Source organism: Rhamphochromis longiceps, linkage group LG19 (assembly GCF_057381845.1).
Source record: "Rhamphochromis longiceps isolate RC_006_pf linkage group LG19, R_longiceps_female_GT1.1, whole genome shotgun sequence".
NCBI classification, from domain to species: domain Eukaryota; kingdom Metazoa; phylum Chordata; class Actinopteri; order Cichliformes; family Cichlidae; genus Rhamphochromis; species Rhamphochromis longiceps.
The window spans coordinates 962,406-984,733 of NC_140575.1; the positions used below are offsets into that span (position 1 = coordinate 962,406).

Here is a 22,328-nt window from a genome sequence, read left to right on the forward strand (position 1 = left end):
CTGACAGCAAGACGTGGGAAGGACACGGAGGCAGAGTGAGAGTTACCCTCTGAGCACTGATGAAGAGTCCGTGGATTATACTGCCAGCCAGGCCCTGGCCTGCTCCTGTCACTACCACCTCTGGTTCCTCCAGCAGGGAGCTCACAAACCTAGAGACAACACACAATGTGGGAAATGTTACAATATTCCCACAAAACAAAACACTTAAATAAGAACATGTAAAACCTGAAGACACCAAAACTATAAAATAAGACCACCAACATGAGCGAGAAAGAAACGTGTGAACTGACTGTGATCCTTCAGACGCCGTCTTTGTGAAACGTTAACAGATTCATCGTGACAACCTGTTACTGACTAACTATCTATAGTGACGGTGAAGACTGTTACATGTTACCAACAGCACAAACAAAGCTGTCAGTGAGCGCAGCTCAAACTCTGCGACTCACTTCTTCAGTTCATCAGCAGCCTCTCCGCTGTCGTCCTCAGGAACGGAGAACTTGGCCTTGAGCGAGCGAGCTTGAGTGATGACTGTCTCCATGCTCAGCAGCTGGTTAATGAAATCCTGCACACAGGACAAGAACAACTGTCTGCTCAATCCTGACAGCATGAGACCCCAAGACTACGTGGCAACGTTATAGGCTGAGTCTCGGGGTGTAAAAGGCGTGTTTGGAGTCACAGTGGATACATGGCATACTTAAATGTACTTTGAGAAAGCCAAGAATGCTTTTACACAACAAGACTGTCCAATCAAGCAAAACTAACATGGTGGGGTTTAGCTGTGCAGCTGTACAGTGTTATTCAAAGAAAAGGGGCTGTATGGATACTGAGTGCTAGTGAGAAGAACATTTTTATATGTGAAGAAGTGATGATTGTTCTCAGACTTTAGGACAGTATTAAAGCAGGTGTTTAATGCACCTAACGTGTGATCAAACTCAATAATAACAATCTCAGTCTCTGTTTTCGATCACTGATAAACACATCCGATATCAGCAGAGTATAAAAGCTTTGAGCCCAGGTGGGAACAGCCGAAGGAATTACCTAGGTTTAGAAAATAGTTAGCCATCACTGAGGAAGCACTGGAGTTTGTTACTCCAGCTCCCACTACAATCCCACTGCACCACACCCCTGTTTTCATGGTTCAACCATCAATGGCCATAATAATTATCAGCCAAGTTCTCAGCCATGGTGCACACTGTCCAGTCTACGTACACCTCATGTACAGCACATACTCAACTACAACAAAAACACAGTTAACAATCAATCAATAATTTATTTAAAAACAAAACTTTTTTGGGTGAATCTAATGATACTTTCTTTTAAACTGAATCATTTGTGGAAAGTCCGGTCGAGTTTTCACTGACCTCTAACTTCTTGTAGTCCTGGTTGGGGGACTGCAGGAGCTTGCTCGCTTGAACTGTAGCTTGCTGAATGGTTTTTTGCACTGATGGAATATCTTCAGCAGACTCTGAAAGAGAAGAAATGACAGTGTTTCCAGAGTGACAGAAAGCTGTGATTAAAAGAAAGACCTGCCACGTTTGTAACCTCAATTACTGTTAACATGAGAAAAAGCCTAAAATCGAGTAAACCTGCAAACTATTATCTTACTAATACAGATCCTTTTGAAATAAACAAAACCTTCACAACATTTTATAATAATCTTTACAGAGATTAAAACATATCCACAAAGTCTTGATGGATTATTATTGGAGTTAATTAATCCAGCTATTTCAGAGGATCACAGAACACATCTGCAAATAGAACTAAGCCTTTTGTCCAGGAATATACCCACATGTGCTTTGGCACAAGGAAAAACTCCCTTTAAACAGGAAGAAGCCTTCAGCAGAGCCAGGCTCAGGGAGGGGCGGGGCCATCTGCAATAACCGAGTACAATAACCTCAGTTTGATCTGAATTAAGAAGCAGAAAGTTAGCGGCCATCCAGGTCTTTGTGTCTTTAAGACATTCCTGCAGTTTAACTCATTGGTGTGTGTTATCTGGCTTCATGGATAGATAGAGCTGGGTGTCATCTGCATAGCAGTGTAAATGTATGCTATGTCTTCTAATGATGCTGCCTAAGGGAAGCATGTATAATGTAAACAGAATTGGTCCTAGCACTGAACCCTGTGGAACTCCATAATAACCTCAGTGTGTGAAGAGGACTCTCCATTTACATGCACAAACTGGAGTCTATTAGATAGATATGATACAAACCTTCACACATTCACGTGTTATCAGCACGGAGCGTCTCTGTCAACCTCTGGAAGTAAAGCTTTTAGTAAGTGTCATAAGATCAAAATACATTTTTTAAAGAAGTGAAACGAGGACATTATTGTTGCTATGTTTTGTATTTTGTAGTCCAGACTTAATCAGAATTAATTTGCATACAACCTGGATATGCACCAAAGCATTTCTGACCTGCTGAAACATTCTGGGATATTACAGAATAAATGAAAACTAGCTTTCTGGTTTAATTAGAGAAAAGGTCTGAGTATCACAGCAGGACGTTAGCTGATTGAGGTTTCTCCAAAGTACTAGAAAACTCTCCTCAGTGATGTCCTTACTAGTGTCTCTCATTGGCTGTCTCTAGACTCAGAACTGGTCTTAGCAGTATACCGTCAACTTAGAGACGATCCAGAAACTAAGACCTGTTATAATTATACGTGAATTCTCATTAGCTAAATTAATGGTTGCACTGCAGGTGTCAGGGAACAACAGCAACACGACTGAAAGATCTTTAGCTTCTTCTAGAAACCAAATCAAATTATGCCCTGCTCCAGATGTGACAGTCTGAAGACGAAATCTAGACTTTTCTGTATCCTGGAATAATTATCAATTTATTGTGTGTAGAATAAAATAAAGAGTGGGTTTTATCTGATTTCTGATCATTACTGGAGAAAACTTGACTGAAAGAAATTCATGTTGGGGAAACTTTCCAGGCTCCTTTCACAGTGAGGGTTGGGTAGCTAGTTAGAGTAAACAAACTAAATCACATTTACCTGCATTTTAACTCCAGGGTCATGTTCTACCCATCATGCCTACGCAGCCCTGAAAACATCACGTGTCCATCTCTGATACTTATAAGAGCTCAAAACTGGCCCAAACCCTGATGGAGTCCAAGGGCCTGCAGTGCAGAACACATCTTGAGCCCAAATCTTGGGGGGCTCAGGATTTGGGCTTTTTCTGCAGCTCATGGGCTGCATTCACTGAACAGACCACAAACTCATCTGTGCACCAAAGTACACAGTGAGACGTCCTTTACCCTCACATCACTGGACACTTCCAGGTTCTGGGTTCCATTCACTCTATACCAGTGGTGCCCAAATCTTTTTGCATCACAGCTGTGATACAGAACGGCTGTGTGGGCGGAGCCTGTTTCGTTTCAGTGCCGAAAAAAAGGGGTTGTATTTTGATGTAATGACTGTGTCGATGCAATCAGTCATTACATCACTCAGCTCAGGACTGAGCTGTCTAGACGCCAGCGTGTATCATACAGTGCATCCACTTGCAGCCCTCCTCGTTTCCCAGCCGTCGCGCCCCCGTCTGCACATCCCCACACAGTCCTCACGTTTCTGGCAGGAGCCTGTCTGCAGAGAAGTCATTCCTTTGTCACTATCAGTGGCTTCATCCACCTGCAGAGGAAAGCAGCTAGCATGCACCTTATCATTAAGCACTCGATAGGCAACTTTACAGGGGCAGAACACAGACGCAGTTTTAGCAGAGACACTGTTGAGCACGACGGTTTAGAAGTGTGTGTCTGAAAAAGCCCTCTGACTTGTCTTTGTGCTCTGGATATTTGGCGTCTTAGCTTGTTAAGCTTTAAACTGTCACAAACTTGCACTTTAAGACAGACACGCTGCGGCCTCTCCTCATCACCCACCGCTGCGCAGGTATGCTTCATCTTATCTTCTTTGGTTTGGAAACATATTTGGTGATGCTTCATCCTATGCTTTGTGTTTGTGTGCGAGCCCCGTCAAAAGCCTGTGCATTATGCTGGCAGCGTCCAAGATTTCTACTTTTTTATTCATGCAGCTTCTGGTTTTTTTCTCCATTAACATCTCGGGTTGCATTTCATTTTCTTAGTACTTATTTTAATATCTTTAGTTTTTTGTATTTCGGTCTTACTGTAATTTACCTGCTGTGGGCTTAGAGTTATTTTCCCTGATTTTATTTCATATAAACGTGTTTTTCAACCAAACGGTGAGGACTTACCTTCTTCCTTCAACTTCAGAATAGTTGCATGAAGTATACAGGGCAGGAGGTGACGGGCCAGGTCTGCAGGTTTCTGCATCGCCATGTAGTGCAGAACCTAAAGACAAACCCCCAAAAAGTTTAGTTTGCCTGGCTTCTGTTTTCCTTTTGCTCTTTCAGATCAACAGAATATTTTTGCACAGCCAACAGGCTGCCTCTGAAGAAGACTCCAGATAAACGGTGACCTTTCTCTATGATGGTTATTCACAGAGGGACCAGTTATACCCAGATCTTTAAATCTGTCATAAGACTATCAGTGAGCATTATTTTTAACTTTCTCTTTTTGGATAAACAATGTCTTTAAAAGACAGGCAACATTTTCAGTGATGGTGCAAACTGGAGCTCCGAGCTCTGCTTTCATATGTGCAGGAAGAACATGCAAACGCTTGGCAGGGACCTGCCCGGGTCCAAATCCAGGACCCTCTTTGGGTGAGGAAACAACCCCAGTTACTGTTTGTCCCTTTCCCATAAAGCCGACCGGATCATTAATAGAAGCTGGTTTAAAGTTGTTCTTCATTTAACACCATCACACCACAGAAAGCTGCTGTGTGTCAGTTAAACATCGTGTGTGACAGCATCAGATCCTTTTTCATCAACATGTGAAAATGCTTCAACATGTCTGTGAGCACAGATCTGTGTTAAACTGACTTCTCCAACATACATGAGCCAAAACGGTCCCATGGCAGAAGCTGATCCTGAAAATCAGCAGAAACATTCATGAAAACACTTTGTGATCCACTTAGTAAACACGTTTGGCTTAAAAACACGCATGCGGCAAAACGAACGACCTGCTTCAGACCTTCTCGGCCTCCTTGGTGTCATCAAAAAGTCTTTTTTGGCGTCGTGCAGGTGTGACCCTGGCAGTCTCCCAAGCCTCCACCCACATGTTGCCTGGGATCTTCATCCTGGGACTGAGTGTCCCCGTCACCATCGTGTTGCCCTTCTCATCGACCACTTCCTCTTCTACGTAATCCCGAGGTGAATACCAGCGCACAAAATCCTCCAGGACACAGCCGGGGTTGGCTGCCTGTGGACAGAGACACAAACTCGTACTTTAAATGAAGTAATGTGTAAATATATTCACTGACACCTCATACTGGCACTGACGACTCGAGCAGGGCCCACTCACGACACCACTGCATTCATGGACCCAAGCACACCAGGCTGTCACTGAACATAAAATGTCATTTAGGCATCAAAACGATTTCCTTCTGTTCAGGACTGGAAGTAAATACGTGTGATCTGGCAACAAAAATGTTTTACTTTTTTGTGTAAGAGTAAATCTGAAAATCTATGAATAACAAATCAATTGTATTTTAGTATTAAAACCAGTTCAGACTGAATAAAGAGCTCGTCCACACTGGATCAGAAACATAGAGACATGGTGGGAATAACCAACACTGTAGATTCAGGGCAGCTGCAGCATGACTTACACTGTGTGCTGGTCATTATCACTGCATTACTGCCTCAGGTCTGCAGGTCTCTGCAAAGACAAGGTTCAAATAACCTCTGAAGATGATTTATAAAACTGCAATGAGCTGTTTGAAAACTGACGACCACGTGATCGTCTGGTGATCAGAGGTTTCTGCACTCACGTAGCTTCTCCCAGCATGACTGCATCCATCATGCCACACGTGTCAGTGACAGAGTCACAGCTTTCCACAGCGTAGGCTGATCAACAGTCCTCTTATTTCACACTAGTTTACTTGTAAAAGCCTACATGACATTTTTTATTAATTCATTAATATCCCATTCATTAACTGCACAGAGAAGACGTCGTTTTCTTTAAGCTAACAGTATTATTAAAGTTCTTCATGACTGGGCCCAGTGTCCTCTTTATGGTCACCCTACCACAGCGGTACTCTCTGTGACTACTGTGTGTGTGTGTGACTGCACAGTTATGTTCACTGCAGGCAGTTCACACACACACACAAAACATCCTGAACAGTAAAACTAGCAGACATGTAGCAACTCGAGGGCACACTGACGCTAATGTGTGTATAAGAATTTCTTTTATTTATGTATTATTCATATTATGTTATTGTATAATGCCTTGGTGCCACTGGATTTTAGCATGTCTCACACTCATGCAGTTACACAGATGGTGGGAGTCTGGTAAGGAAGTTGGGGGGAAGCAGAACTCCACAGGAAGAATCTTTTGTCTCTTCGAGGACTCTGGGAGGCAGCAAGGGAGTGTGGACCTTAAGGTGTGAAACAGCGGTGCACTGCCTTTTGTTCCTGAAGAAGGTTTTTTAACTGAGAGCCACGCTAGGCTCAGGGAGACTCTGCTGACCGTCTGCCCCGCGATCATGCAGGCTCTCCACCAAGCTTGGTTTTCTGTTCTTTGTTTTGATTAAAGAATGTTAGCTACCGCTCGTCTGCAGGCTTTATTTAATGGAAAACTTCCACAACATGTGGCTAATGCTAAAGGCTAACGGGTGGCTGTAGCTCATTAGCAGGTCATCTACTGATCAGAAGGTCGTGGTTCACTCCCTGGTTCCTCCAGTCTGCAGGCCAAGTATCCTTGGTAAATGGCCTGTATTTGTATAGTGCTTTACTAGTCCCTAGGTTTACACAACCAGTCATCCACCCATTCACACACACATTCACACACTGGTGATGGCAGCTACATTGTAACCACAGCCACCCTGGGGCGCACTGACAGAGGCGAGGCTGCCGGACACTGGCGCCACCGGGCCCTCTGACCACCACCAGTAGGCAACGGGTGAAGTGTCTTGCCCAAGGACACAACGACCGAGACTGTCCGAGCCGGGGCTCGAACCGGCAACCTTCCGATTACAAGGCGAACTCCCAACTCTTGAGCCACAATCGCCCCATAGCCAAGATACTAACCCCAAGCTGCTCTCCGATGTGTCCGTCTAAGTGTGGATGTTAGACAGGAAGCACTAAGAAACTTAGGAGACAGCTGACCCAGAGTGTGTCCGACTCACTTTGAAGGACTCCATGTCAGATAGCAGACAGGCACTCTGCATCCGAGCACGCAGGTGGGTACCTTCAGCTGATGTGCCCAGTTTGGTCAGTACCTCTGACTGCTCTGCTAACAGGTCCTCTGTCATTGGAGCAGGTTCCTGAAAATGAAACATGATGCACAGATATCAGACTCAGTCAGCTTCAGCTGAGGTTAATAACATTTCTGTGAACCACTTATATGAGATCTGCTTTCATGGTTTTGTCACACAAAGGTCGCCTCTGTACTGTTACAACCGCTTTCTTTTAGTTCTAATTATTAACTGCAGGTCTTTGAACATGGAGCGAGTGGGGTTGGGTTAACTCTGACTCTAAACTGCCCACAGGTGTGAATGAGAGCATAAATCAGAGGTGTCCAACTCCAGGCCTCGAGGGCCGGTGTCCTGCAGGTTTTAGATGTGTCCTTGATCCAACACAGCTGATTTAAATGGCTAAATTACCTCCTCAACGTGTCTTGGGTTAGGGCTATCCTTTGTTGCTAGTTAGCCTGACCTGTATCCCCAATGTTAAGTTTGTACATTGTATGTATGGTCGATTAGGTCATCTCAGTTGCAGGCAACCAACAAATAAAGCTTATCCTTATCGTGGAAGTTCTCCAGAGGCTGAACTAACCATCTGATTCAGGTGTGTTGACACAGGGTGAGATCTGCAGGACGCCGGCCCTCGAGGCCTGGAGTTGCCCACCCCTGGGTTAAATGTTTGTCTGTCTCTCTGTGTTCGCCCTGCGACTGGCGACCTGTCCAGGGTGAACCCCGCCTCTCGCCCTATGGTATGGGATAGGCTCCACCCCATGTGACCCGACTATTATTTTCAACATGCTGTATTTGGAATAAATAACAGCATATGATGTGTTTGCACAGTGAGGCAGTGACTCTGACCTGTGAACATAGAGAGGCTCTGCAGAGTTGAGCAGAGTCATGTTGTTGTAGGGGTGCAGCCTGCCCTCAGCTCTGCCCTCAGCTTGTGTCGCCTCAGTCTCGCCCTGGTCACTCAGGCACTCGAAGAATTCCTCCTCGCTGTCACTCCACGAGTCCCAGGATTTTCCTTGAGACATCTCTCTTGTTGAACTGGAAGCACTGGTTGCACACTCTGGTCCTTGGCGGCTCTTCTGGCAGGCACCTGAGACCCTGTGTTCCTTTTCTTTCCCCTCGGGTACCTTGTGAGATTCATCTCTGGCCTTCTTCCTTTCGATACAACAATTCAGCATCTGTCCAGGAACAAAAACTCTTTTCACACATGGAAACATAACACTGCTACTTGTGTTCAACAGACAACACGACATAAACAGGTGTTTGGGAGTTTGAAGATGCTGTATCACACTGAGCATCAGCTCTCAGAATTCATTTTTCTCTTTATCACCTAAACATCGTTCCAATTATCAAAGTTAACACAACACTTTTGATAAACCACTGGAATTAAAGTTGCAAGTCTACAAATGTGCATGATGTTGTTTTTTGTCTTTTAAATCGTTCGATTAGTCCTTGATCTTTGTGCACTTTGTGTGGCTACCTGGAACTTCTGATGCAAAAGACAACAGCGAAGATCAGGAGCTCCACCTGCCAGCCTGCAGATTAGGAAGCACAGAGATGGATATGAGTGAACACCAGTGTGTTAACAGAGAAACAAATACTGCTTAAACAATTTCAAGCAAAGTTTTAGTTAGAGCACGGCACAAACACTGCAGGGGCTTTTGTGCCTGGTATTATGTACTTGGATTTTTACATTTTGGTCATTTGTCTGTTATTAGAGACGGACGGAGATCCAACATGACTGACAACAAGACCAAAGCCCGATTCTAAAGTGTCGGCTCAGCTGGACAAAGTACAGACATCCAGCATTTGACTTTATTTATATGGCACAGGATAAGAACCACAGAGTGCTTCACAATAATATGAAACAGCACAAATCTAGTTCAAAGCCAGGCTAAATAAATGAGTCTCAAGCTGCTGTTTATAAAAATAAATGCAATCAAGGCAACATAATGATGGAGGCAAAGCACTCCACAGCCTGGGGGCCCCCGCTCTGACAGATCCATCTCCTCTGGTCTCAAAATGTGTTTCTGTCTTCTGTCTGTGTCCAAGTCAACAGTCTAACGAGGTCCCACAAATGTCTGCAAATAGGTTCTGCTCTTCCACGAAGTCCTTTGAGATCCCGACTGAAATCGGCTGGTGCCAATATCTGCTGAGTGTTGGCCACGAATAAAGCAGCAATAACAGAGTTCAACGAGAACAACAACTTTTCATTATCAGTTATTCTTCACTCTCTCCACAGCTGATGGACCAACAGCAGCAGCACACAGAGGACAGTGGTACCAGATACTTTGTATGCCGTCACCATCTGACAGAGGAGCTCCAGGGCTGAAAATATATCCTCAACCTCAGGTTCAACTAACGAACTGACCCAGTCACAGACTTCCAGGGAGGCTTTGGAGTATCATTCCCAAGTTCAAGCACAGCCCCTAGTCCCACTTCATAGAAAGGGAAACCGCTACTGTAGTCTGCTTATCCCGAGGTGGGAAACCAGGACAGTCCAACAACATCCACAGACTCAGTGGGACTCGCACCTCCAGCCCAGGAGTCCTGCCACCAAAGAGTCATGTAACTCGTCACAGACCTCGCCAATTAATATCAAATCAACTATCAGCTGGTTCAGTCCCAACTGATGGTCTCATTATTCAGGTTTCACACAAGAAACGTCTCATGACGGGTAAAAACAACGAGCTCTCTCAAGACTTTTGCAAAACATGCTGGTGGCAGTGGTCACAGTAGAACTACTGAAGGTTCCAGCGCACTTTTGGTAAAGTGGAAAGAATATTATTTCACCATAAATGGGCCACGACCAGGTGCTTCCCACAAGATTTCACACAGACCAGTGAAAAGAATTATCAGAAGAGTCAAGGCCCAGTTATGAAGAGCCACAGAAAGGCCTGGAATCAGCAGGTACGACTGTTTCAAAGAAAACAATATGTGCGCAAGAGCCACAGAAAAAAAGAGAAGCGTGAAGTGTGTTTAAAGTTTGCTGAACAAGTCTGTGAAACGCTGGCAGAATATTATCATCTGCATTCATAAAGTATCCACAGGCGTCTTTGCCTGCTCTCCTGTACACTCATGAGTTCACACCTACCTGCCCCTCTAACACCATCGTTACATTTGCTGATGATGCGACAATCATCAGCGGAGAAGACGGCGAACAGGCAGGAGGTTAAAAACCTGACAGGCTGCTGCAATGAACACAAGCGTCTGCTCAGCGCCATCAAAACTAAGGAGATGTGACCTCAGCAGAGGGAAACACGTTCCTCTCCACATCAAGCAGACTGTGTTCAGCGAGTGTCCTCGTTCCTGGGGACTCACGTAGCTGAGGACCTCTCATGGTCCAAAGTCAAAGACTCCACCTCAGGATGCTGAGGAGGAGGAGGAACCATCTGGAGAAGAAAGTCTTGGTGGCTTTTTTACCACAGCACCATAGTGTGTCCCCACCTACTGCTAACAGCTTGGTATGCTAACTGCTCAGTGGGTCATTGAGACAGCACAGAAGAATAGTGCCTGTCCCTTTCCTTCCCTGGAGGACATGGTCAGCACTCGCTGTCTCAGGAGAGCCAATCAAATCTCATCTCATCCTGGACAGCACCTGTTCAAGAAACAGGACAGCCAGGCTAAGAAAACAGCTTTTCCCCTGGACCATCGATCACTGAACACTAAGCTCAGTGAATGGACCGAGTGAGCCTCCCTCCTACCTGAGACACTCCTGTGTAACATTCAGTATAATGTTCACTAATGCTGCCAAATGTAAGCTTACATCTAATACAAAACACCAGCATAACACGGGACAATTACACCCTCCCTCCATGGCTGCTGCCATCCAACCAGTGCAATACTCCTCTGGTTAAATGGTAAATGGACTGGTTCTTATATAGCGCTTTTCTACTCTTCTGAGCACTAAAAGCACTTTACACAACTTGTGCATTCACCCATTCGCACAAGCACATTTTTCTAGGTGCTTTCTAAGTAACATTCTCTCTCTCTCACACACACACACACACACACACACACACACTCCGATGAACGCATCGGAGAGCAATTTGGGGTTAGTATCTTGCCCAAGGATATTTGGCATGCAGCCTGGGGGAAGCCAGGAATTGAACCACCAACCTTCCGATCAGTAGACGAACCGCTCTACTGCCTGAGCTGCAGCCACCCTATTTTATTGCTATTTTATTCAGTTTGACGAATGAATGATGAGTGTAAGCAGGTAAGAATGTATGTAAGCTCTGCTCCAGTGTAATGCATAGGTACAACAATACGCTTTAACTTTAATATAGTTTGGTCACTTAATTCAATTCAATAAAACTTTATTGATCCTGAAGGCTGACCCCGATGGAAATTGGGTTAAGGCTGCCGACCTTTGCCAGCGCCATCTTACCCTTCTGACCATACATACATGACACAAACATCACATGGGGAAGACAGGTCAGAGAGGTATAACAATGGAAAATGCACCACATGAGGAAAGATAAGGAGAAAAAAACAACTCCCCCCAGACTGAGCTCCAACAGGGAGATCAGTCTGAGAACAGAAAAAATCACCTCTGCACATGAAACACATGACAAGCAACAGGGATGGGTAAAGGGTGAGAGACAGCCAGTGTAGACAGTACATCCGGGCCTGCGTGCGCTGGTCTCCTTGATCCACCGTCAGCATCGGAGGGGAATAAGCGTCGAAGGCGTTTGGAGGGGGAGGGGGGAGGAGTGTACATCTGCATGTGTATATATGTCTGTGTAAGCGTTTGCGTGTCCAGAGTTCAGCTGAGACAGTGTCCTCCTCCCTGCCAGGCTAAGTAAACAGTCTTCCAGCCAACCCAGGTGGCCTTGCATGGAGTGGGAAGAACAGTCTAAACACAGTCGTTATCAGGGAGTTGTTGTTCGGCTCCAGCCTTGAGCCCACGGCTGGGGCCGAAGGGGTATCCGCATAAGTGATGGAGGTTTTTACTTTAGTGCGAACAGCTCATATGAATTTCAAAGCTGTTCTAACACTCCGACACTGGTCTCTCAATCTCCCGTTGGAGAGCCGTGAGCTTCTCCATGATGTTATCAAACTTGCGCTCCGTGATGTTGTCATTCTTGTGCTCAGAGAGCCGATTCTGAGAACTCAAAGACACGACGTCGTAGTCTCACTCCCAGCGCTTTATTTGTTACGCCATTTTTCTCCACACCAACAACAACCCTTCGCGGGCAACAGTACTCTCGCAGTATAACAGAAAATAACAAGTTAGTAACGACCGCAGTCAGCTTCTCCAAGATGTGATCCAATTTGCACTCAGAAGTCTTATTCTGAGTGTTCACAGCAGCCGTGCGTTCTCCAAGATCTTATCCATGCTGCGTTCAATGAGCCCATTTTGAGAAACTCACGCCTCTCCCCATCGTTTGAATCCCAGCGGGCAGCCTTGTGGGGGTTTGAACAGCCGGTTCCGCTTTCTTAATTCTTCCATAAGTCAGGGCCAAGCCAGCTCCGATCAGCCAGAACCCTGTTACCATGGTTCCGAATAGGTAGATATCTTCAGCACTCAGGCTCACCCGAGCCCAGACTTCTCGTTGAGAAAGGGGTGTCAATTGCATTCAGGGAGCAGTTGATCCAATCCATAATTCCTCTTTTAGGTTTTAGAGAACAGACTGTGAGAGACTGTTCCAGGGAAAAGTAATACAAAAAACACGAGACTAGACAAGGACACAAGAGGCTAAGCAGGGAAGCTAAGGGAGAGGAGAAAAGTGCGACTGCCTTTGTTAAGAGCAAAACTCTTTGAATGCTGTAAACACACCGTGTTTGGGTGGCTGCATCCCAAAAACACCACAGCAACACTGGAGGTGGGAGCATTATGATTTTGATGTTCCCAAAAAAATGTGTGATTGCTTAGAAAACTTATGCATAAAAACCTTATAACAAGCTGCAAAAGGGACTGAGCCATTAAATCTAACTCCAGGAAGGATGAATGGAGACATTGTTGATTAAAATCTGCTGCCATCTACCAGGATGATGAAGATGAAACAAGGATGGATGTTTCAGCAAGACCATGATCACAAACACAGCCAATGGAAACTGTTGGTTTCAGAGGAATCAAGTAAAGCTGCTGGAACGGCCCAGCCAATCACCTGAGCTGAATCTGTGGGAAGGATCCACGGAGCATTCGGGATTTATAGACTGTTTGTGTGGTGAGTGGGTCAAAGTCATGAGCAATGATGGGACTGGTTTCTCCATACAGAAGCTGCCATGAACTGTCATCACCAACATTTGTATAAAGTAATAAATAAATGTCTGTGTGTTTAATGTCCCTGTGTTACCGACATCTGGTGATAATTTCACATCAAAGCACCTTTAGAAATATATTTGCTTAGAGAACTGCTGACGTGTTCAATACTTATTTTACCTGCTATAAAATGAAAATGTTAATATGTGTGACATCTTTAAAATCAAAGCAGCACGAGCCTGTGAGGTACCCACCCACAAATAACATGGTTATTTTCCCACCGGTAACGCAACTCAAGGACAAACTCCTGCCAGAGGTGTCCAACAGCCCGCAGCCCACCGTAGTAATAGTTGAACAGACACACACACAGAGCCAGACGGTAGGTCAGACTGTCACTGGGGGCCGACTTCAGCTGGTGGAAAAGGTTCTACAACGAGGGAAAAGACCATGAAATCAATAAAAATCCTGACAAAGTACTGACAGCACTGAGCCTGTCTTCACTCTGAAACTTATATTGGACCTGACCTGAGTGTAACCTTGAGTGTGCGAGTGGTGAAGAGGCAAACATACATAATCAGAGGTTTTCTCTTGCTCCGATGTCCCACTGGAGTTGGACAGCTGAGTGTTATTCTTACAGTCAGACTTCTCCACAGCAGCATCTGGAAACAGAGACACAAACACAAATAAATAAGTCTGTCATTTAGAAACTCTGTTGTTTTATAGATGTTAGAAGAATTAAACAAGTGCAGCTCACGTAGTCATCACTTCATGATAAAACACAGGATGCTGATCGCTCAGTGGCAAAAGCAGGATGTGACCAGAAGTAGACAATAAAAATAAGAACGCTGCCTGATATCCTGTTTAAGATGACGCTCTTGTGCTTTACTGAGCTGCTGTCAGATGGGATCAATATCTGTGGCCAGCACTCTAAGACATAAATGCAATTACGGCTGTAGTTTTAAGATTCAAGGCTGTCTTAGCTCGAGCTCGAGCTGCTGAGTGTGACGGGCTCAACAGTAACCAGGAAGGAAAAACTGTTTGTGAAAAGAAGCAGAGGAGCCACATCAGTACGAGTCAAACTACCACACGCTCCGAGGTCTCTGCTGCTCTGAATATCACGCTCACCGTCTCCTAACACGGGATCCACACCTCTTCTGTCAGAATCAGTTTCCTCATAAAATGAGCTGAAACCATTAAAACTCAGTCAAGTATTAGTCAACTCCGACTAGTTAATGCCTTTTAAACAGGTTACATGATTAACTCTTACCAGAAGGACAGAATTGAGTATCTCGGTGTTAAGGGGCGACTCATCGATGCGTCGATGGCGGCGAATGTGCTTCCGGGCACTGTGCACCATGTTGGAGACAGACAGTTTGGAAATGGGCACAGTTGCTGCTGGCTCGGTCAGCTTGGACAAAGCAGAGCTGATATCACTGTTTTCTACAGACGACAAACACATCCAAGAGTTTCTGTTCAATTGCTGAGGCCCGGGTCAGCACAGATGCCCAGATCTCCCAGTAAGCTACGCACGTTTCCAGAATGCAGTATGGTCACTCAACAAGTAAAGCCAGGAACCTGACCTTTGCCCTCATCTTCAGCGTATCCTCTTCCAGGAATCTCCTCTGTACACTCAGTCCTACAGCAGAGTTTAAAGAGCTCTGTCACAGCCTCACCTACAGGGAACACAAACAGTTACTGACCTGATATTTTCTTATTCAAACTTTTCATGAAGCACACGCTTCAGCACAGCGAAGCAGGACAACATCTGTGTAACATTTTCTAAATCATGGACGTGGCAACAAAAGAAAAGTCCACTTTACATCACATGTAAAGTGCTTGGGGCTGTCATGAGAGGCGGGGCACACCCTGGACAGGTCGCCAGTCTGTCGCAGGGCAAACAGAGACAGACATTCACAACGTGGGAAATTTAGAGCCCCAATGAACCTGTCCCCACTAACTGCATGTCTTTGGACTGTGGGAGGAAGTAGGAGGCCCACACAGAGAACAATGAGGAAAAAAAGACACTTTATTTGTCCTTTACTATGTTCTTTCTATCGGAAGCTTGATTACATCCGTCTTATCTGCTGCGTATCATTTGATGCATGGGTGCAACGATACACAAAATTCACGGTTCGGTTCGGTTCGATACTTTGGTGTCACGGTTCGATATTTTTTCGATACAAAAAAAATGTTCATGCCTTTTTAATTTGTCATTTATTAAAATTATAAATATATATTTTAACTCAAAAGTACAGTTTTTAAATTTAACCCTAACCCTTGTACGTGTTTTTTATTTTGACAGCGAATGCGCACCTGCGGACCACTTATGTGCAGCCCTGGTTATTTAGCTCGTCATATTGCAGCCACAGAAATTCTTTTGTCCATGAAACCATAAAGCTGCACTTTCTTTTTGCCTTATAGTCTGATTTGTCATAACTTCTCCGTTTTGTGGTAAGCTTTTCTTTGGCTGTCACTTCTTCACCCTGACCTGTCTTATTTGGCTCAGCAGAACTGAAATATATATCTGTCTGTGAAGGTTCTCAGTCATACAGGTCATCGTAGTCAAATATATATATATCCTGCTGCTTTTACACACACACTCACATTAAGCTCAGCGATTCTCTGCGCGATCAACCTCTCACATGTTTAAGCTGCGGGAGATTTCACTTGTCATGTTTGCATAGTAAGCTAACAATTAATAAGACGATGTCAGAGGAATCGTTCGACTACTCCGCCTAGGCTGCACTCTTGAGCCTAGGCGGAGTAGTCGAACGCAGATTCACTGAGCGCTCAACACAGACAGCATCGTCAGAAAGAAAGTTAATAAAATAAATTACAAATTTTGTATTGTTCGATACATATGCGTACCGAACCGAAAGCACTGTATCGAACGGTTCAATATCGATACGAATATCGTTGCACCCCTAATTTGATGCATGAATTTTAGCCTCTTGGCTTAGAAATAGTTTCCTCTGTGCTGTTTGGACAAAAAACAAAGCCATAAAAAGTCTTCACACATCACACAACAATGTGTATGTTTGTAATGGATCCAAGTGTATTAGCAACCAGAAAAATACAACATTAAGGTCAGTGCACTTAATGCACTGACCTTAATGTTGTATGTAGCGGTGTGTTTGAAATCTGTACTGACTAGTAAAACCTCTGTGGTCTGCCCCAAAGCATCATGGTCTCTGTCCCCGAGTGTCCCACTGATCAGCTTAACTTACCCAGTAAACACTGAGGATTTTCAGCCGTCCTGACTCGAACTGACCAGTGAGGAGCTTGAAGAGGGTCGAGGTCACTGTTGGGTGATAAACAGAGTAAACAGTAGAGGAGAGTTTCTGATACACTTTTAGTTAAAGGGTTTTTATAAGTAATGAGTCATGTTTGATTACATGTGACGTAGTCCTTCACCAGTAATCAAGATAATTACACATGTAAGCATTTCCTTATGTCACACTCAGTTTGTCCCTTCATGCTTGTTAGACCTGTGCCAGCTCTGTTTGGGCCTTACAATCAAACCCATGTACGTTTACCCTTTTAATAAACTGCTCCACCCATTTCCTACTTTATGAGTGAAATATGAAGCAATGCAGTGTGTACACGGATGCAACACTCAGTGCTCAGCGCAGCGTTTTGTGTGCTATAGTGCAAGTGAACAGCTCACTCCCATCAAAGCTTTTCCATTGGATCGTTAACACAAACACCAAATGTCAGGAGGACATGCGCCTCAAACTGGAGTTGTCTTTCTAGCCCGGGTACTGTGTTATCCTTGTCTGTATACCGAGCTTCTTATTAATAATCAGCTCTGCACAGGAGCAGAAGCAGAGTCCAGCCTGTTGCTCTTACAGTATAATACTCATAAAGAAAGTACAGTAACCGTGGTTAGTCACTGAGCAGCCCGGTGCGTTTCTCTTGATTTCTTTAGTCAGGGTAAATTCATTCACCTGCACGGGTTAGCTAAACGAACTTTACAAAACAAGTTTCCCCGACAGCCGAGTGCTCACCTAAGGACCTAAGTTACGGATTAGCTTACACACACATTTAACTTACCGAAAATAATACGGTGGGGCCTCAGGTCCTCCTGTCTGGTAGTCCAATTTACTGAAGAACACCTCAGGCTGTCACTTTGAAATAGCCGGTAATGTAAACGCTGGACCTCTCAGCATCTGCCATTCCCGAACAGACACATGCAAGTTTGTCCGTGACTGCAGCCGCGCTGTACATTTATTTCAGTTTCAATATTTTTTTCAGTTTCAATATTTTTTTCGGTTTCATTTCAAGGTGGCATCGTTCTGATCCCATACACACACAAATCCTGATTTACAAGTACAAAATATTTATGACCACAATTTGAGCCCATATACTCTCTCTACCACAGCTGCCTTTGAACTTGCCTGGCCAGGTCTGAGTCCAGCTTTGCTACTCCTGCCAGGTCACATGACACAGGGGTGTGCTCTGATGTCAGCAGGCAGGTCAGTGGAGCCCTCTGGTGGTGGATATATGGCAGTGAAACAGGAGGAGGCCTGAGAACAGACAGCAGGCTTAACTAGCAGGACAAAGTAGCATGTAGTACTTGAAGGAGTCATCACAGCCAATCAGCTCTCAGGAAAATGGAACATCACATAAATATTTCTCTTCTTTGATTTTCATCAATGTATTTCCTTTGATAGATTTTCCGTCAACACTTCTGCTTGATTAGAAGCTCATAGGCAGTTCCTGTCACTCTACAATAAAACAATGTAAAGGCTGCCCTCTCTGCCCTCCCACTAGCTGACACAAGTAAACTGTGCTAAGATGCCCTACATGGACTAAGGTTCTTGGCCACACACATATAGATTTGCTTGGCTGTAGAAATCCATGCCATGAAGCTCCCAGCGCACATTTTTGATGCTTCTGTCTGTGGCAGAGCAGGTTTGGAGCTCTGCAGAGCCTTGGTGACTTTTACTGACTATGCACCCCTACCCATTTATTATGGGTAGGGGTGCATAGTCAACAAAATAGTCAACAAAATATGTAATTTGACATATTTTGTTGTTTTGTGTGTGTGTTTGTCTGTGTGAAGTTTTGATGTGTATGTGAAAAACACAATTTTGAAAACACTGGAAAAAGACCTCAAGACATGTTTTCCTTTACTTTCTATGAAACAAAAATTCCCACCAAGGCTTTTCAGTGTGAAATTTAGTGTATAGAAAATACCTGTGCCAGGTTGTCTCCATCTAGTGGTGAACATGGCCTCACCACTACATCAGGTGAGCTTTTCACTGTGCACAGTGACACAAAAGTCATTTAACAATTTTAAAAAAAGCAATGTTACAGATTCAGTAAGAACTGAAGTTTATCATAATCCTTCAAGTTTCACTCAGTAACAGCAGCTTTTTATTATTGGCTATATTTTAGAGTCACATTTATATGAAATGTCAAACAATCACAGAGTGACACTGAACTAAACAATCAATGCCATGTGAGTTGTTCTTGTTTGTTCTTTATCTCGGATTTATTGTAAGCAGCGGGAGTAAAAGCTAAAGAAAAATAGTAAAGATATGAATGAATCTCTGCTCTTACAGCTTTTATTGTGCCATAATGTCTGCTTTGAAACCGTCCTCTTGCTCGTCTCTTGGATGCTCACCTCTTCTTCACCTGTTCCTTTCACCAAACTGCTGCACTCTCGTTCTCTGCTCTCGCCTCCTCTTCTGATTATAATTAGATGCAGTCAGCATGTGCCAAACAAACTCCCCCCAAATCGATCATGTTTGATATGATGATGACGTTTTTAACATCTTATTTATGCACTTGTTGGGTGGGAAAGAGTAAACAAAGATGGGGCATAGAAGCAGAACTGAGTCCTACGTGTGGAGGGACAGTAACTGTGTGTGTATATGTAAGCATTTAAACACTGCAGAGAGTCAAATTAACAGTAACACTATTTTGTCTAAGTCCGCCATTGTAGAAATTCATTTCACCGAAACAATAACATGGCGCACAATGTGACAATAAACGTATAAAACACAAATTCTTACCTAGCAGGAGAATAAATAATCAGTATTTTAAGGCTACTGCATGTATAGATGTCACTGCTGGCTCACATAAGCTAGCTCTGAGACCCGCCAGAGTTTACGCCACAGTTGACTGTCGCGAAAGAGTCGTAAATCACCGGCATTGTAAAACTTAAAATGATTCCAGGGCATGTTATAAAACACCCAATAGATGTACTGGATATTAAACGGTATCAAACGACTAAATAGACTCAATACTTGAAATGTGCAATTCACTTGTATTTTTATTTTTATTCCTATTTATTCTATTTATCCCCTTCGTATATTTTATTTATATTGCCTCTGTATTTATATATATGTGTGTGTGTATAACTCTGTAACTTCTGTCGGTGCTGTGCTTTTTTGGAAATCGAATTTCCCAGAGGAACCCACCCGAGGGATTAATAAAGTTCTATCTTATCTTAAATGAACACAGGGTTACAATTACATGCTCACGTCGTCACATCGAGAGTTTATTCATTAATCATCAGAGTTCAACAATGTTACATCCAGTTGAAAACAGCTTCACTAACGCCAGCAAAACAGGCTAACAGTATATAAGAGCACAAAAACAGCCGTGCTTATCGACAGCTCGACATATCCTCAACAACTCACCTCAGTATGTGTAACCCGTTCATGTGTTACGCCTGTTGTTCTTGCGTTGTGTTCTGGCGTGAAAGTAAGAGGCAGGAGACAGTACTGGGTCTTTGGCTCTTTACTGCACATCTGCAACACAGAAACATGTGTCTGATCTGTGTGTGTCACGCGACTGCCAGTACACCTCTCCTCCGGCCATGCTGAAAGCAGCTGTGTCTGCAGCTTCATTAACACTACAATAATATAATGAATCAAATACAACAAATTGTTTTAAAACATTAACTTAAGCTCTCAAAAACAAAAAGCACAAAATAAATAATATGTCACTGAAAAAACATCAAAAACAACTTATAAGAACAATAAACAAAATAATTCAAAAACAAATAAACAGTCAGATAAATACAATTCAATAACCAGGACCCAATATTCTGGTACTTATAGTTCAAACATTATACTTCAGTACAATTATATTAATAACCGCCATCTAACAGGCAGTACAACACTGTACTTATAAAAACAATGACTGAAAGACTGCATCTCCAAAACATAAGAACATCTCCATATCTGCAACACAGAAATATGTGTCTGATCTGTGTGTGTCACGCGACTGCCAGTACACCTCTCCTGACGAAGGAAAAAAGAGTGCATGCTGTTAAAAAAAGACTGCCGCGAGTAGCCGCTAGCAATCAGGCTAACTTAGCATGCTAGCATTTTAGCTGCGTTCTCGGCTAAAACTCATTATAAGTGTATATTAGTGAACTCCGCCCTCCACAAAACTTATCCCGAATGAGTCTCTTAATGACAAACAAAAACGCGGCGGTTTGGCTGTATTCACATTGCAGCTTGGGATCTGAACAAACTTTAATTAGCTGAGAGCAACGTGGCAGTGACTTACCTCCGGCCATGCTGAAAGGAGCTGTGACCGGGGCACACATGCACGCGCCTACGTTACCACGCAGCGCACACACACACATGAACGCACTATACACATATGCAGCATATTTATTTTACTTGGTTTTAGAGTTGGAGTATTTACATATTGATCTGAAATATTTTGCTGCTGAGCAGCAGAGCTCCAAAGCGTCCCCCTGTAACCATGGTCACGCAGATGCGTTCCGACTGTCACGTCACAGAGGAGAACCTGTTTCAAATGTATACCTGGATCAACCTGGAATCAGTTTGAAAAGTTTTCTGCTGAGATCCGCAGCTCGACTTCCTGGCACCCCGGGATAAGATGAGTTGCTGTGTTTTTCACGGAGAAAAAATAATTAACATGGAATAACGTCAGTGTTAGATGAAAAAAAAAAAGATGCAAGCAGAAGAGGACAGCAGATTGAGAAGAGATTTCTTCAAACGGTAAGGAGCTTCTAACAAGTGATATCTGATAAGCTTAAATCTTAAATCTAATGTCCAGATTCATGCTAAACTTTTCTGATTACTCCGTGTATCTGCACCGTTAGACTTTTCATCGCCACTTTACGGTAACATACTGGCGTCACTGCTGCCAGCGTCATACCGTGACGCCGTGTTACGCTAGCTTACCTTTCTGCAGGATGATACCGTTTTTTGCTGGTGTGGTATAATACTCTTGGACAAATTATGGTAACGCACCGTAGCCTTTTTTACGGTATCTCACTGGCGACAGTTATGTCAGTGAGATACCGTTATGTCGTTATGTCGTAAATTACGTCAACAAAGTAACATCATACTGTGATTAAGAAATTGGTATACTACCGCTTATTCACGGTATGTCACTGTAAGCCCGCTGCAAGGTAATAAACTGCAATATATTAACCAGTAACTTACCGTTATCACGCATCATCAGTACCAAAAATATTCATCTCTGCTAGAGGATACCGTGTCCCAACAGGCGGTCATTTACTCTTTTAACAGGTCGTAATTTACCGTAATTTCAGTTAACAGTAACATACTGTAAGAGACTGGAGGGTTCCAAAAAAATTGGATGGATGGATAGACACACACACACACACACACAAAATATAATTCATGTGCTTTGCACCACTTTATTTCAATTCTGATTCTTCCCTGCTGAAATACACATTTCCAAAATCAAAAACTGAAAAGAACTGAAAACATATTTTCATTGAGGAAGCACTTGTTTTTACTAAACCATGTAATCCATTATTTTCTCAGATGGTTGTACAAACAATAACGATATTATGTCATATCCATATCATGGCAGACAACACATGCTCAAGTGTTGG

General features: G+C 43.7%; 2 protein-coding genes across 2 annotated transcripts in view; both read right to left on the reverse strand.

The window, feature by feature from the left end:
• LOC146645978 (rab3 GTPase-activating protein catalytic subunit-like) overlaps positions 1 to 21,201 on the reverse strand; it is a 139,315-nt gene extending 118,114 nt beyond the window's left edge. The window contains exons 1-16 of the mRNA XM_085392191.1: positions 21,140 to 21,201; positions 17,869 to 17,997; positions 17,525 to 17,596; positions 16,699 to 16,772; positions 15,052 to 15,144; positions 14,739 to 14,911; positions 14,042 to 14,164; positions 13,726 to 13,898; positions 8,744 to 8,798; positions 8,073 to 8,441; positions 7,198 to 7,335; positions 5,046 to 5,273; positions 4,208 to 4,304; positions 1,362 to 1,465; positions 447 to 562; positions 47 to 149 (exon numbers count right to left, since the gene is read on the reverse strand). Coding sequence (XP_085248317.1) covers positions 47 to 149; positions 447 to 562; positions 1,362 to 1,465; positions 4,208 to 4,304; positions 5,046 to 5,273; positions 7,198 to 7,335; positions 8,073 to 8,441; positions 8,744 to 8,798; positions 13,726 to 13,898; positions 14,042 to 14,164; positions 14,739 to 14,911; positions 15,052 to 15,144; positions 16,699 to 16,772; positions 17,525 to 17,596; positions 17,869 to 17,997; positions 21,140 to 21,201 — 2,109 coding nt within the window. The remainder of the gene's footprint in view (positions 1 to 46; positions 150 to 446; positions 563 to 1,361; positions 1,466 to 4,207; positions 4,305 to 5,045; positions 5,274 to 7,197; positions 7,336 to 8,072; positions 8,442 to 8,743; positions 8,799 to 13,725; positions 13,899 to 14,041; positions 14,165 to 14,738; positions 14,912 to 15,051; positions 15,145 to 16,698; positions 16,773 to 17,524; positions 17,597 to 17,868; positions 17,998 to 21,139) is intronic.
• Positions 15,563 to 22,328, reverse strand: part of LOC146645983 (uncharacterized) — a 52,118-nt gene continuing 45,352 nt past the window's right edge. The window contains exon 5 of the transcript XR_014908809.1: positions 15,563 to 15,944. The gene's annotated coding sequence lies outside the window, so the exon portion shown is untranslated. The remainder of the gene's footprint in view (positions 15,945 to 22,328) is intronic.